At 34.9% G+C, this 16,409-nt stretch overlaps 1 protein-coding gene across 1 annotated transcript in view; it reads right to left on the bottom strand.

Annotated features, from left to right (window-relative positions):
- The window catches only part of ZFPM2 (zinc finger protein, FOG family member 2), a 342,462-nt gene that overhangs the window by 267,921 nt on the left and 58,132 nt on the right, over positions 1–16,409 (bottom strand). The window contains exon 2 of the mRNA XM_039328889.1: positions 5,174–5,332. Within this exon, the coding sequence (XP_039184823.1) occupies positions 5,174–5,332 (159 nt within the window). The remainder of the gene's footprint in view (positions 1–5,173; positions 5,333–16,409) is intronic.

Here is a 16,409-nt window from a genome sequence, read left to right as displayed (position 1 = left end):
CGCCAGCACTGCTGCCCCACCATGTAGAGCGGGCCCCATGGCTCCCAAAGCACCAGCTGCGCCAGCTCTGGCCCCGGGGGGCAGCCCGCCGTCGACACACCCCACCTGCAGCCGCCCCGCCAGCACCACTGCCCACCCTGCACAGCCCCTGCGGCTCGCATAGCATGGGGGGCAGCCGGCCACCACCACCCCTCACACCCCCGCCCGCAGCAGCCCCGCTGCCCCTGCGCCCACAGCCATTATTGCCCTAGCAGGGCCGAAGATCAAGAGAAAGTTACTGTGGCGTTGCCGCTCCAGTCTCCTCCAGGTATCTTTGGGACTAACTAGGAGATGGTGTAGTTGTGTAGCAGGGAGGGGTGCAAAGTTCCTGCCAATTCACCTTCGCTGCAGACAACTTACATGTGCAAAGTTTGCCGACTGGGTGTTTTGGCGTGCTCAGCAGCAATTCCTATTGGCTTTCGAAAACCAATAGGGAGGGTAGCACAGCTCATGCAAAAGTTGAAAAAAAAACATCAAAAAAGTTGCCGGAACGCCGTTCTGAGCGTTCTATGAGAAAAAAAAGCCCTGCAGATTAGTCTTCAAATATCGAAAAGGAGGACATGTAGGAGGACACTTTTTGAGGGAGGACAGAACTTATAAAAGGAGGACTGTCCTCCCTAAAGGAGGACGGTTGGTTACCTTATTTCTTAGTATGATCTCTGTATATATTCTATATGTCTGCTTGAACTAAAGTCAAGGAAATGTTTTAATGATAAGGCATATTATCACTGTATTTTAGATGACATCATGACAACTGAAAGAGAAAGCTAACAAGTTGCTTGGAATCCAACAAGGTCATTACTATTTCTCTTGACAGAAGTGGACTGATCAATACAGCATCTTTCTGAAGAAGTCCAGAATACAGAAGATCCTAAAAATTCACCAGAAATTGTACATGTGCTATTGTGTGATATAGGTAGCACTGAAAAGGAGATCTGAAAGAACATTTTAAAGGATATTTAATTTCCTGAGTATGCAAGTTACATAAAATTGAGTATTTGGAAACAAATAAATTATAGGGTTTATTAGGGCACAGGGTCAAATATTCAGTGTCAAACTATAGGATCAAATATTCTCCATATTTTTACTGAACTCCATTAACACCAATATGCCATAACTGGAAACCAAATACATTCCAGAACAAATATTTTTTTTATTTATTTTACAAGAAATTTCCCTCAAAGTTAAGTTCAATTGACCTACAAAAGGAATACTTTTTGACCTCAAATGTGGTAATCAAAAAGGTCACTGTGTGTGCTTATATTTTAATTTTAGCTATCCCTGTTTGCTTCCGGGAAAGGTAAAACCAGAAGCAGATTTTTATAGATTTCAAAAGTTCGTTTAAAACAGACTGCAGTATCTGATCTTAAAGAAAACAAGTCATATTCCACACTGTAATTGCAGAAAAATATTCGTTCTTATTATTTTTTTACTTTTGTAGCAACTACTCATTCTGAAAAAGCAACCTCAAGCTTTAGAAAAAAGCTGTAGAGGAATACACATATATATGCACAGGGTGCATATACTTGAGTATATAATTAGAAGATTCTTGGATGAAAGAGAATCTAAGAGAAAATTCCTTCACTTTTGTATATAAAATAAGGCATCTGATAGTGCTGTTTTTTTAAAACCATTTTCACAAATTATAAACAGTAACTTTGCTTTTTTATCCCATTATTTTAAGAGATGTCTCTTGTCATACATTATATACTATCTTTGTTTACCAAGAATTATTGTTTCCTTCATTTTCTTTAAAATACCTACATAAAGGCTCCGGGATGAATTAACAAATAAATTAAAAAAAAGAAGCCTGTGTCAGTCCTAAGGGGGTTGTGGGGCTTGATGCCAAGTCAAGCTAGGGGCTGTTCAATCATCTCTATCACGGCTCTATCAGTGTCTACACTCCAGTCAAATCCAGAGAAAACAAGGAGTCAAAGATGCAGGTCAATAAGCTTATAGACGATTTGCACAAACGGTTCCTCCAGCAAGGTAAAAAACAAAGTCATATTGGCTTTTTGGGAGGGTTTCTTTTTTCCCTTCCCTTTTGAACTCTTTGGACTAAGCACGCCCTGGAAAATTCATCACTAAATCCAAGACATGCAAAGGATGGGACTTCTTAATCCTGTTAAGAAAAAAGAGCAAATTTATCCGTAAAGATTTTCCTAGTATAACTGCCTTGTCTTGATTCTGCTTCTAGCTGCTTAGCATTAGAAAAATACAAAAGATATTGTTGAGGAGGTAGAAAATCATTACTGATTCAAAGCATCTTTTTTAAAAAAATAACTTGACCTTTCTGATTATCTTTAATATACAAACACCAAAAGAAAAAAGACAGCAAATAAGGTGCTTGTTAGAACAAAATACAAAAGCAGAAAATATTTACACATGGTCACATGAAGTCAGAAAGTGGGAGAAATAGTAGGAACTTTTCCAGTTTGTCAAGGATTTCGTTAGTATTAAGATGGTGCACCAAAAAGATCCCTATAAATGCGGCAGGAAAGAGAAAAAAGCTAAACCAAGTAACAATGGGGTCAGTGTAAATGAATGCTGACCTCCTTAGTTAAAACACTCAAATTCTGAAGCCTAACTCCTAGAATCAGCATTGTTAATTCATATCCAGACCCTTACCACATAGACACCCTGAATTTTTAAAACATCCAACACCAAACTTGCAGGGACCAGTCAACATACAAATATCACCTGGCACCAAATATTCTTATGAGCCTTTGAAAGAGCTGTGTACATGTATGTATGTATGTGTGTGTATTCCCAAAGTATCAAGTATCTTTAATAGCACCTCCTGACAGCACCAAGAAGTTAAGAGAGAAACTACCAGAGAATAGTGTTTCCTACTTTCAGCTCCTTCAAGCATGCTAAAAAAAAAAAAAAACCCACCATGATTAAAAAGTGGCTAAGAGACTCAAGAGTATCAACAGAAATGTTTTTATTTATTTATTTGTTCACTTTGTATGGCTGCCCATCTTAGTCAATGACTCTGTTTCCTTGTTTTTATCCTGGTGCAGATAGTCCATTAGGGCAACCAAAGCTGTCTCCATGCCAAAATTGATGATCCATTTATTGTAAATGTTCCTGGACCTGCACCTGAATACTCGTCTATAGTCATCCAAAGGTCATTCTTTAAACTTGTGACCTTTTATGTGAGAAGGAATGTGCTTGTGGCAAAAAAGTATGTTAATTATCTCAGGAAATTTTGAAATAAGTGCTTGCTTTGGGGACTTTTATAAGCCAAACCAAAAAGTAATCTAAGAGGCCGGTAGTGGCACAAAGCAAATTAAGAATCTTACCAATTTCTTTAAGAAATAAATAATGAAACTGTTCAGGCTGATGTTATTACATGAACTGCTAAACATCCTAGGTATAATGCTACACAAAGTAGCAGTAAATTTATGCAGTTTTATATACCATATATTCCGGCATATAAGGCGACTCGGCATATAAGACAACCCCTGTCTTCGGCACTGAGTCGCATGCCTAGAAAGTCATCTTATACGCCGGAAACTACTATTATTTCCAGCGTATAAGATGACCCCCAACTTCGGCACCAATTTTAAAGCTTGCAAAAGTTGTCTTATACGCCGGAAAGTACGGTACTGAGAACTTTGCAAATGACTAACAGTAGAGCTTGGATGATAGTGAGGCACCATGACCTTTGGGGCCAATTGAACATTGAATTCCTGTTGGATTTTTTTTTTTTTGCATGTATATTTTACATTTGTCTTCAGACTGCCAATATTTTCTACGCTTAGTTTTTTGCATTTTTTAAATTGTAAGCCACGAAGTTATTCGGAATTGGATGGCCTATAAATTTGTGTTAAAAAATAAACTGATAAATGATTACATCATTTATACATACATATGGATATGCATATACAATGTGCTTCATTGATAATAGAAAGATTATATCAATTATGTTGACCATGTCACACTGTGGCATATACTCAGAAAAATGGGAATCCCTCGTTGTATATGAAGTCAGGAACTAGTATGGACAATACTAGAGTCACCCCAAACAGTGAGATAGCAGTAAATACATTTTTAAAATATCAGAAAATAGACTAGCTTAATGTTGCAAAAGAGTGAAACAAGACTGTATATGTTCCTCTTTTTTATTCAACCAATATGCTGAATATATGTTAAGGGAAGCTGTTTTGGAAAATGATCAGCATAGTTTTAAAACTGGAGAAAGATGCATCAATAATCTGAGCTATGCTGATGACACTACCCTGATAGTTAAAACTGAAAAGGATTTAAAAGTTCTGTAATAAAAGGAGAAAAGTGAAAAAGGGGATTAAGATTAAATATAAAGAAGAGCAAATTAAGAATAACATGTAGAATGACCAGGAGAAAGACATTAAATTTATAGAGATCTTCTCCATTCTAGGTTCAGCCATCAATAGTAAAGGAATAAATATGCTCTAGATTAGCACTTGGTATAGGCATGAAGGCCATGGAAAAGATGCTATGATATCAGTTGTTGTGATATCTCTGTATCGCAAAGATCAGAATCATGTACACCCTGGCATTCCCTGTGAAACACCATGGGAGTGAAATTGAACTTTGAGGAAAGAGAATAGAGACAATATTGACTCCTGTGAACTTCGGTGTTGCATCAGACTGTTGAAAATATGGATAGCCAAGAAATGAAACCATTGGGTCATCTAAAAATCAGCCCAATGGTCTTGCTTAAGACACAAAGGACAAGGCTCAAATGATTCTACTTTGAATACATTATATGCAGCTTTCTGGAAAAGGCTCTAATGGTGAGAAAAGTGGAAAGAAACAGAAGAAGAGAATGCTGGAGGATCTGAAACACCAGTTTGTTAGGAACTGAAAATGATTTGATGACACATAATCAACCAATCAATCAATCTAGCATCAAACAAGAGTAGCATTATAGCCTGTAGTTTCTCATGCTGACCTCACAGATTACCTCAGTAGGCAGAAAAGTTGGTGTGTAGTCAATAAAGCTGGCTATGGAAAAAGTTACTACATATTGATCTCCCAGAAAGAGATATGCCCTATAATGTCCAAGGAATCATTTTATAAGACAGTCCCAAAGAAAACAAATCAATTTACATGATGCCTGAATCAAGAACTGCATAATACTGATTACCTTTATTACAAAAGTATTCCACATCTTCACAGTTCAGATTTCCAGACTCAAATTCTGCAGAAAAGTTTCCCTCCAGGGGAAAGTCTTCTTTGGAGATAATGTCATTTTCTTCAGATAGGCACTCTTCCTCTTCATCCTCAACAGAATCTTCAAGGGGGCCTTTAAAAAAACAAGAACATTGTACCAATATAGCAGCAAAAGCTACATCTAAAAGATTTTATTTGGGAGTTTGTATGTAGAAACAGGTGATCAACCAGAAAAGAGTATAGGTAACAACAAAAGTTGGAGAAAATTTCCTTAAATACCATATATTCCGGCGTATAAGGCGACCCGGCGTATAAGATAACCCCCGTCTTCGGCGCCGAGTCACATGCCTAGAAAGTCGTCTTATATGCCAGAAACTACCATTATTTCTGGTGTATAAGACGACTCGGCGTATAAGACGACCCCCGACTTCGGTGCCAATTTTAAAGCTTGTGAAAGTCGTCTTATACGCCGGAAAGTACAGTATGTCCTTGAGTGAAATTCAGCCACTGGCCTTTTCTATTCATGAATTTATTTGCCTGTATTACCTTGCCATTGTCTTATTCAGAGACATTATTATTGTTGTTTTGTTGTTGTTGTTGTTATTATTATTATTATTATTATTTTATAGTATAGCCTTCACCTATGGCAGTTCCAGGTGATTCCTATCCAAGTGCTGACTCTGTTTAGTTACAAGATTAATCGAGTTTAATAAAATCCTATAGCTGCTGGATCGTTTTTAAGAGGAGGATACAAGCACCGAAGCTAAAAACAAATTCTGAATTCATGTTCAACAAATTTTTCTGAAATAATTTAAAGCTTTATGATGTGAGATTTGAACAGTAACAGAACAGATATACAGAATCTATATAAAATTATGATTAAACTTCATGTACTCCCAAAGGCAAATTTATTCCCTGTAGGAAACGCAAAGAAATTAAATAATTGAACTGCTAGAAAATGTACAAATGTGTTACTAATGGCATATTTGTTGGAAGTCACTGGAGACAGAGAAAGAATTCTTATATTACTAGAAATTTCATGGCAGTTTTATGTATGCTGTGGCACCAAAGCAGACCAGAGTAACAACATTACTCTGAATGCAACTACCTGTACTTGGGCCCAAGGAACACTAGAAGTAGTGTCCTATAAGTAGATCTTATACATTATATCTCTTCCCAGAAACACATTTTTCCCTTTCTACTTATTCTGAGTTTAAGGATCTCCAAACTAGGAAAGTCCTAAAAGGAAATGATCAGGAATGACTGAAAATCAGCTGGATCCCATTAATGATACAATATAAACCAGTAAGGCATTTGATAAAGTAGATTACAACCTACTACTCGATAAGATAGAAAAATATGGGTTAGACAGCAAAACCACCAGATGCATTCGTAGCTGGCTGACCGGCGATACTCAGTGTGTGGCCCTCAATGGAACCGCATCTACATAGAGGGAAATGTGTAGTGGGATGCCCCAGGGCTCTGTTCTGGACCCAGTGTTCTTCAACATCTTCATCAACGATTTGGACGAGGGGATAGATGGGGAACTCATCAAATTTGCAGACGACACCAAGCTGGCAGGAATAGCCAACACTCCAGAAGACAGGCTTAAGATACAGGAGGATCTGGATAGACTTGAACACTAGGCGCTATCTAAAAAATGAAATTCAATGGTGAAAAAAGTAAGGTTCTACATTTAGGCAAGAAAAACCAAATGTACAGGTAAAGTATAGGGGGTGCCTTGCTCAATAGTAATAACTGTGAGAGGGATTTCGGAGTCTTAGTGGACAATCACTTAAATATGAGCCAGCAGTGTGCTGCAGCTGCCAAAAAAGCCAACACAGTGCTGGGCTGCATTAACAGAGGGATAGAATCAAAATCACGTGAAGTATTAATACCACTTTACAATGCCTTGGTAAGGCCACACTTGGAATACTGCATCCAGTTTTGGTCACAATGATGTAAAAAGATGTTGAGACTCTAGAAAGAGTACAGAGAAGAGCAACAAAGATGATTAGGGGACTGGAGACTAAAACATATAAGGAATAGTTGCTGGAATTGGGTATATCTAGTTTAACGAAGAGAAGGACAAGGAGGAACATGATAGCAGTGTTCCAATATCTCAGGGGGGGCTGCCACAAAGAAGAGGGAGTCAAGCTATTTTCCAAAGCGCCTGAAGGCAGGACAAGAAGCAATGGATGGAAACTAATCAAGGAGAGAAGCAACCTAGAACTAAGGAGAAACTTCCTGACAGTTAGAACAATTAACAATGGAACAACCTGGCCCCAGAAGCAGTGAATGCTCCAACACTGGAAGTTTTTAAGAAGAGACCGGACAGCCGTTTGTCCGAAATGGTATAGGGTTTCCTGCCTGAGCAGGGGGTTGGACTAGATGACCTCCAAGGTCTTTTCCAACTTTATTATTATTATTATTAAATCGGTTTGACAATTGATCTAAATTTATTCGTCCACATGCAACAAAAAGAGATACTATTTATTTATTTATTGAGAAAATTTATCTGCCACCTATCTCATATCCAACTACTCTAAATACATTAAAACAAACAAACTTGACAGCTAAGTCTACTGTCAGGGTTGGACAGTTTTGATGAGGTGATAAAAATAATGTTGCAAAGAATTATGATGTTTTATACTAGTCATTTAAATAAACAAAATATTAAAGTTAGAAGACAAGTTCTGTTGTTCAAGAAATTATTTATCTACTTAACTCTGGATATAGTCATTATTAGGAACATAAATTGGAGAGATTATGGAGATTATAGTCCAAATATTTTTTGTAATTTGATCCTGTTTGCCTCCTTCCCGATTAATATAAATTCCAGTATTTTAAAGTTAATGAAGACAACATGTAAAAAAGGATAATTTTATTTATGTCAACTCAGTCCCTACATGTCCATGTAATTTCCTCAGCAACAATATGGAAGTCTGCCATAGCTGCTATTAAGTCTAACCAAAGTTACAATCTACATTTTTAGAATTATCTGGATGTCATTCATTTAAGTTCAGAGGCAAAAAGGAATATTTATAAAAGTTATGTTAAACTATATTTTGAAATTAGTATGTTAATATCATTAAAATTATGTTTACTAAAATTTCATTAAATAGTATTATAGTCTAAATAATATTATATATAATTATATATTAAATTATTGATAACATTATTATTTACCAATAAATAATAAAAATCATTTTATTAAAAATATAAATTTAGATTTGTGTTATCTAACTCCAAGCAGTAAAGCTATGACTCATATTACATCACAAATAATGTCCACTCAATAAATACATTAAAGAACTAGCACAACATAGTTAACTGTTTATAACTGTTTGTTACATTTGAGCTATGCTAGACTAGTATATTCTAAGTTTTTAATCAGGCTGCTATAGCTAAGGTATCCAAATTAAAAATAAACAGATAGGCAGATAACCAGTTTTTAAAAACACTGAATCACAGTTACAAAACTTTGTTGAATGTCTTATTGTTCACAACAGCTCATGTATTTATACTGCTTATTAAAAAACATTATTTTTATTTTATCTCTACGAGAATTTCAAGAAAGTATATAACAGATCAAAATAAGAAAATAATAAAATATAAAACTATAGATGTTATAAGAGCCAACAATAACACTATTTTAAAGGACACATTATAAATGGATCTTAACTCTTTTTCCTACAACCAAAAGAAGGGACCTGGAGTCAAAAACAACATTAGAAGTATTACTTTCCATGATTTCAAAGTAACATAGAATGACCAACAAATAAAACTTCCACGAGCACTTATGCCCACAATTTCCACTTGATAAGGCTGGTTTATGATGAAACAGAATATTGTCTACATATCCAGATTCACAGTTTCTCTTCTCAGACTTCCAAGAATGCCCAAAAAACAGATAAAGCTAACTCTTAGGAACCTTTAAAAAAAAAAAAAAAAGTTGTTTTAAAAGCTCACCCAGAAAAAATCTGGCTTCTTTACAGAGACTTGCATTAACATTCCAATGCATTCAAAACACCTTTTCTGAATCATTTTAATACATATCCTTCAAGAGATAAAATGAATTAAAGAACCTGAATTCAAAACAACTTTACACCAACAGGAAATTTGAGCTCCACTAATGAGTAAACAGCCAGATTCTCGTAACCTTCAAGTAGGTCAATAGAGTCTTTTCCTACCAAAACTCTTTTAGTGAATTATTTTTTTTCCAGCCATAGAAAAAATGGAGAAAAAACTTTTAATGTACAGTACATAGGACATGAGTCAAGCAATAAACATATATAAACAAAGTATTGTTTAATAAAGCTCTAAAATGAGTTTTATGAGCACATCTGTATATCAATTTGGGTTACAAAATTTGCCACTATACCCCACAATCCCATTTTTTCCCACCAATTCACTATCTCATGTTATGTGAAATTATGTTATGTGAAGTTTTGCGGGAACATAACCCTAGCATAAATTGAAGGAAATCTGTATATATTTTTAATCTAAGAGAATTTAGCCCCGTCTTTTTAACATTTATCTAGATTAACTGGGTATGCCACCATTCTCTTACATCACATGACAGTACTTTGTAAGTAGCTTACCAAAAATTTAAAGCAGTATCAGATACAGGAGCTACAATACAGTAAATAAAAATGAATCTACATAAAAATTATAATACTGTATTTAAAAAATAAATTATTAAATTATGAACTTAAGAGAAAAGTATACTTTTAATATAACAATTTGAATATTCTTGATAATTTCAGTTGGCCCACCCCTCTCTTTGGGGAATTTTTGACAGTTTTTAATTAACAGTATCCCTAAAAATATATACCATCAGAACAGTATTTGAAATGTCAACAGATGAATTAAAAAAATAATTTAAATTAAAAAAAATAATTCATCTTAGTCTCTAAATCGAGTTCTGATAAATTGAATTTTCTTATCTATTCATATACTATTATATTACCTTAACTGTCCTACAAAAATGCAAACTTGATATATTTTGAAATATTAAACAATAAAAGGTGGAAGCTATCTGAATGAAACTATGGGTCAGTAAAAGACTAATAGCTTAAACATTCTAATTTTAAGTGATTGGATCTAGACAATTTATGCTATAGAGCTACTGTATATAGATATTGATAATATAGACCTACTTTAGTTTTCAACTAGGATTATCCTCAGATTTAACTTCTCTTTTTTAATCAATGATATATCATAAAAATTCTAACTGATTGCACCTGCCCTACAGAACATCATTCCCCTAGTTATGTGGATTTTAAACTGTCATGCTTTTCAACCTGGCTCTTCCAACAGAATCTGGGATACATACAGTAGTTATGACCTGTTCCTAAATATTAGACTTCTTTTTTACCTACATACTGGAGTCTTTGTTGTGTTCCTCTCTGATGTGTTCTTCTTTTTCACATCAACATCATCATCTTTGTGAGTTTTATCTTTTGTTTTTCATGTTTTCCTTTAATCCTAATTGAGGCAACATACAAGTTCAATTAAATAAATACATAAAAGTCTCATTCCACTACTGCTTAAATATAATTTAGACCTTTTAATGAAGATTTGAATAGAAGTTTTAGAATGGTTTCATGTTAAAAGCAAGTCAAATCAATCTATCATCTATCTATCTATCTATCTATCTATCTATCTCTATGTATCTATCTATCTATCTATCTATCTATCTATCTATCTATCTATCTATCTATACCCATTCATCCATCTTCCCTCTCTTCTCAAACTCTGTGTCTTGTATAAAAGCAAATAATTTCAAGTCACTTTACAGCAGTTTGACAAGGATAAGTAGGGTATGGCACTGTTTTTGAAACTACAGATTCATAGACATCTGATGTAATTGAGTTAATCCAGAAGACAAAAGCTATTTTTCTTTGGCCAAAGAAAGTGGAAAGTATTTTAAATGAACAAGTTTTTTTCCTGCAGCTGCTCACTTTTAACATTTAGTTGCATCAGGGGATCTGTAGGAAGGAAACATTTTTATTAATTTTTTCCTTATCTGAAGAAGAATGTTGTGCAGGTTTTTTTTTTTTTCATTTTATGTTCCTTGCCTGCAGGTAGAAGACTAGAGAATCATATAGTACAATTTTTTTCTTTTGATTAATTTCGTTCCATGTGTTATGTTATTTTTTATATAATTGATTTCAGGTTTTGCTCATAGCTGTGCATCTTTTTATATATCTTTGCCTACTGCCTTTCTTCAATCAAGAAAGTTGAAGGAAATTATCTGAATTTTATAAAGTTTATTAAAAAGAGCTCTATGGGTATTTAAATTGAGTTTTGAAATGCTAATACAAGGAAGATATTAGAGAATTTTAACGCAGGGTTTAATTTGACCTAAAAACTATTCAAGTTTTATTCAAATAATTTCTTTACAATAAAAAAATGAACCCTTTGATTTTATAAAAGTGGATTAACATTCATCATTGCTCAATCTTTTAGCACCTTGGTGCATGACAGAATTAACTAAGCTTGGGTATAAAGTTTTCAAATGCCTTTAGATGTTTAAGTAGTTTAGAACTTTACAGTATTTTTAATAATGTTCTTCTACTTGTCTTATTTAAGAGATCTCAATGAAATTTTCATTGAGGGGAGGTATCTAATCCAATTCAACCCATCTTCTCCTTAGTAGAGTTTTTTTTTTATTTTGAACTGTGGCTATCAGATGATATTATCTCTTATATCATTTATACAAAATCAGATAGTATTGATGTCTTATAATGGTGAATGGCAGTTTTTGCAGGTAATGGAGATTAATTTAAATATGAATATAAAAATGCAAATAAGAAGATTCCCGTTCTTTGATATCAATATTTTTACTATATGATATTATCAGGTTCTATGTTCTAAGCATGAGTAACATATTGAGAACTTGCCCTGATTGAAAATATTTATCTGGAAACGACACTATCACTACCTCCAGTTATTAGTAATAGTGCCATAAGCTCAAAAGTAAGCTTATCCCAGTTTAAAGGAATCTTGGCCATTCCTTAATGAAGATACTCCTTTATGACTAAGGCTGATGATGTTTTTGTTGTAAAGTAAAATTGGATAAGGGGAAAATAAAGAATGTCCCGTGTATCCATTCAATATCTTTCAAACACTGTACAAGTTATTCACAATAAGAAATAAAAATAGGATGTAAGTAGAGCTTTGAAGCCTATAATAATACTCCAGTGTGTTTAGTGATTAACATACTTCTTACGATTAAGTGAACCTTGCATTTAGATCAGTGCTAGATCAAAGAAAATGAACACTAATTTCTTCCGGAAATTTTGCATCTTCTGTTTAAATATTCACTACTTTCTTTTCTTTCGTCAAAGGCCAGATTAATTTAGAATATCCATTCTACACACAGAGAGAAGTTATATGCTCCATCTCTATATCACAGAACCAATGTGTCTTACTGACACAGGAACAATATACTTAATTTATACATGTATATAATTCATATATACAAATGGAAATATATGTAAAAACAACAACAGAGACATACATCACCATAAATACCATTACTATTATCTATTAACGTAACTCAAGCTTGACATCTTGTTATATTTAAGTCATAACCAATTGAAGTAGAAAAGAATCCAACCTCAGTTTATTGAAGAAAAACCAAATATAGCTAATCTTTTGGAACAGGAATATTTAATCTATCTACAGGTAAAGAAAGAAAATATTTAAAACATCATTTTATGATGTATTTTAGGTCAGAACAAATCACAGAACCTATTCAACCCTCTCTAGGCTAAAAGGCTATGCTAAGTCTGCCCATGTATTTTGATGGGATATCACCAGAAATTGCTAGGGCTGTGTGCTAGAGTGGAAAGTCAGAAAAACATCATAGAAGAAGGCAATGCCAAACAATTTTTTCTACCTTATTGCCAAGAAAACTATACAGAAAATAAACTGAAATCTCCAAACATAAGCTTGACTTCACAACCATTTTACAATCTTTCTATGTTATTTTTAAAGAATCACATTGAGTAGTTGTTAACTGAAACATCAAAATCAAATGTTAAAAAAAATGATATTACAATGAGCAAACTTGGGAAGTACAGTGTGACTTCAATCTGGGCAGGAATTGTACAAACTAGATTTTGTTCTGAACCTTATGGAAGGTCACTAAAATCACATAAAATTACAATTGTTGATTTAAAGTGTAGAATACACATTTAACTTTAGTTGTCTTCATGTCAGATTTTTGTCAAATGTGTTGATTAACTTAAGTTTGGATTTGGTTTTCAGATAGCTACTTCTCTTCCAAAGTGGTCGTATTGAAGTCTGGCATTAAGTGCTGGCCTGTGATCATTTCTTCTTTTGAAGTGTTTGGATCATCCTCTAGCCATTTCACTTGTTCTCCTTGAGAATTTTCATAAACAGAACTGTTTTTAACCCCAGGGATATTTGGTGTAAACCTGCATGCTAGAGTTCCCTTATTAGTGAGATAATTGGCATATACATTTAATAAATAAATAAATAAGATGTCGCATCCTAGGTTTCCCTGAAGGGTCACGAGTTCAGTTCTAATTCTGGTTTCCTTATTCTGTGCACTTCACCTCTGCAGTACTCTTATAAATTGCTGCACAATTTATTTTTATTGGCTCATCAATCTCATTTGGTAAAGGATTTGGTGGTAGTCTGTGAATTACTGGCTGTTGGGAGTATGCCTATTTGTATAACTCCCTTCATGATCATTAACAGTATTTACTATATATTGCTTTGCCAGAGCTATTTCCTTTGGTGACACATGCATAAGTGGAAGGTTTACTTTTGATTATGCTTTTTTTTTTTTACCAACTCTGTTCTATCACTATTCCTAGCTGGGTTACAATGTTCAGAACCCTCTACTTGTGATGCATATGAAATAATCTTAGCTCTTTGTTTTTCTGGTATTAATTGGTTCAGATTTTTTTATAATATTCACAAAGTATGTAATTTTCAAAGTGTATGATAATACATGTGACTCAGAGGCAGTTTTGTATCAGTATGGGGGTTCAAAGTTGATTTCTGACTGCTGGAGAATTAGTTTATGATAAAAGACAAGCATGAGAATGAATTGAATGCTTAGTGAACAGTTCAACATTGAGCAGAGAGTAAAATAAAACAATGCAACGTCCCCCTGGCTGTTTAATGTATTTATGGGTAAATGTATAAAGAGTGATGTTAGATAAGTGTTGGTTGGTAATGTGAGTTTGTATGCCATGTTGACTGAACATTTGAGTGATTTGCAGTGAATATTACATTGTAGGATGCAAAAAGGAGCATGAATTTGAAAAGTAATACACTAAATAGTAAGATAGTCCTATTTGACAGCAAAAAGTAGAGTGAACTATTTGCAAAGAAGAGCAAGAAACATAAAAGTAAGTCAAGTGCTCTGGGAATAGTTTGTTGAAGAAGTGTATTGGTAAAATAAGAGACAAGGTTAAAAATGAATGGAAGATGGCTGGATGGGGATTAACTACATCAGAAAGTGTTCAGTACAAAAGAAGGACAATGAGGTAACATGGCTGTACAGATATGAGAGTATCAAATCATAAAATAAATCTATGAACAAAGGCAAAGATTCAGAGGAAACGTAAGACCAATAATGTTGCTGGGTACTGGATAAGACTCTGAAAAATACTACCATGAGAAGCTTAAAGAACAAAAGACAAAGTATGAAATGGTATACGGACATTGTACATATAAGGATCATTTGCTTGTTTAATAATAATAATAATAACAACAACAACAACAGTAAAGTTGGAAGGTACCTTGGAGATCATCTAGTCCAACCCTTGCTCAGGCAGGAAACCCTATACCATTTCGGACAAATGGCTGTCCAGTCTTTTCTTAAAAACCTCCAATGTTGAGCATTCACCGCTTCTGGAGGCAGGTTGTTCCACTGGTTAATTATTCTAACTGTCAGGAAGTTTCTCCTTAGTTCTAGGTTGCTTCTCTCCTTTTTTAGTTTCCACCTGTTGCTTCTTGTCCTGCCTTCAAGTGCCTTGGAAAATAGCTTGACATCCTCTTCTTTGTGGCAGCCCCTGAGATATTGGAACACTGCTATCATGTCCCCCCTCGTCCTTCTCTTCATTAAACTAGACATACCCAATTCCAGCAGCCGTTCCTTATATGCTTTAGCCTCCAGTCCCCTAATCATTTTTGTTGCTCTTCTCTGTACTCTTTCTAGAGTCTCAACATCTTTTTTACATCACGGTGAGCAAAACTGGATGCAGTATTCCAAGTGTGGCCTTACCAAGGCATTGTAAAGTGGTATTAACATTTCACGTGATCTTGATTCTATCCCTGTTAATGCAGCCTAGCACTGTGTTGGCCTTTTTGGCAGCTGCAGCACACTGCTGGCTGATATTTAGATGATTGTCCACTAGGACTCCGAGGTCCCTGTCACAGTTACTACTATTGAGCAAGGTACCCCCTAAACTATATCTGTGCATTTGGTTTTTCTTGCCTAAATGTAGAACCTTGCCTTTTTCACCATTGAATTTCATTTTGTTAGATAGCACCCAGTGTTCAAATCTATCCAGATCCTTCTGTATCTTAAGCCTGTCTTCTGGAGTGTTGGCTATTCCTGCCCGCTTGGTGTCGTCTGCAAATTTCATGAGTTCCCCATCTATCCCCTCTCCAAATCGTTGATGAAGATGTTGAAGAACACTGGGCCCAGAACAAAGCCCTGGGGCACTCCACTACACACTTCCCTCCATGTAGATGCAGTTCCATTGAGGACCACATGCTGAGTACAGCCAGTCAGCCAGCTACGGATCCATCTGGTGGTGGTGTGTCTACCCCACATTTTTCTATCTTGTCAAGTAGTAGTTTGTGATCTACTTTATCAAATGCCTTACTGAAGTCCAAGTAAATTATGTCCACAGATTCCTCTGATCCACTAATTTTGTCACTTGGTCAAAGAATGCAATAAGATTTGTCTGGCATGATCTATTCTTGACAAACCCATGTTGGCTTTTAGTAATGACTTTGTTTGCCTCTAGATGTTCGCTGATTCGTTGTTTGACTATCTTTTCCAGGATCTTCCCAGGTATTGAGGTCAGGCTAATAGGTCTGTAATTTCCTGGGTCCATTTTTTTCCCCTTTTTTGTAGATGGGAACTACATCAGCTCTTTTGCAGTCCTCTGATAGTTCCCCTGTGCTGCAGGATCTTTGAAAAATATAGTTCA

The sequence above is a fragment of the Crotalus tigris genome, unplaced genomic scaffold (assembly GCF_016545835.1).
Source record: "Crotalus tigris isolate CLP2741 ecotype Arizona unplaced genomic scaffold, ASM1654583v1 scf7180000024384.25900115:4084858, whole genome shotgun sequence".
NCBI lineage: Eukaryota > Metazoa > Chordata > Lepidosauria > Squamata > Viperidae > Crotalus > Crotalus tigris.
This window is presented reverse-complemented; position numbering and strand designations above follow the sequence as displayed.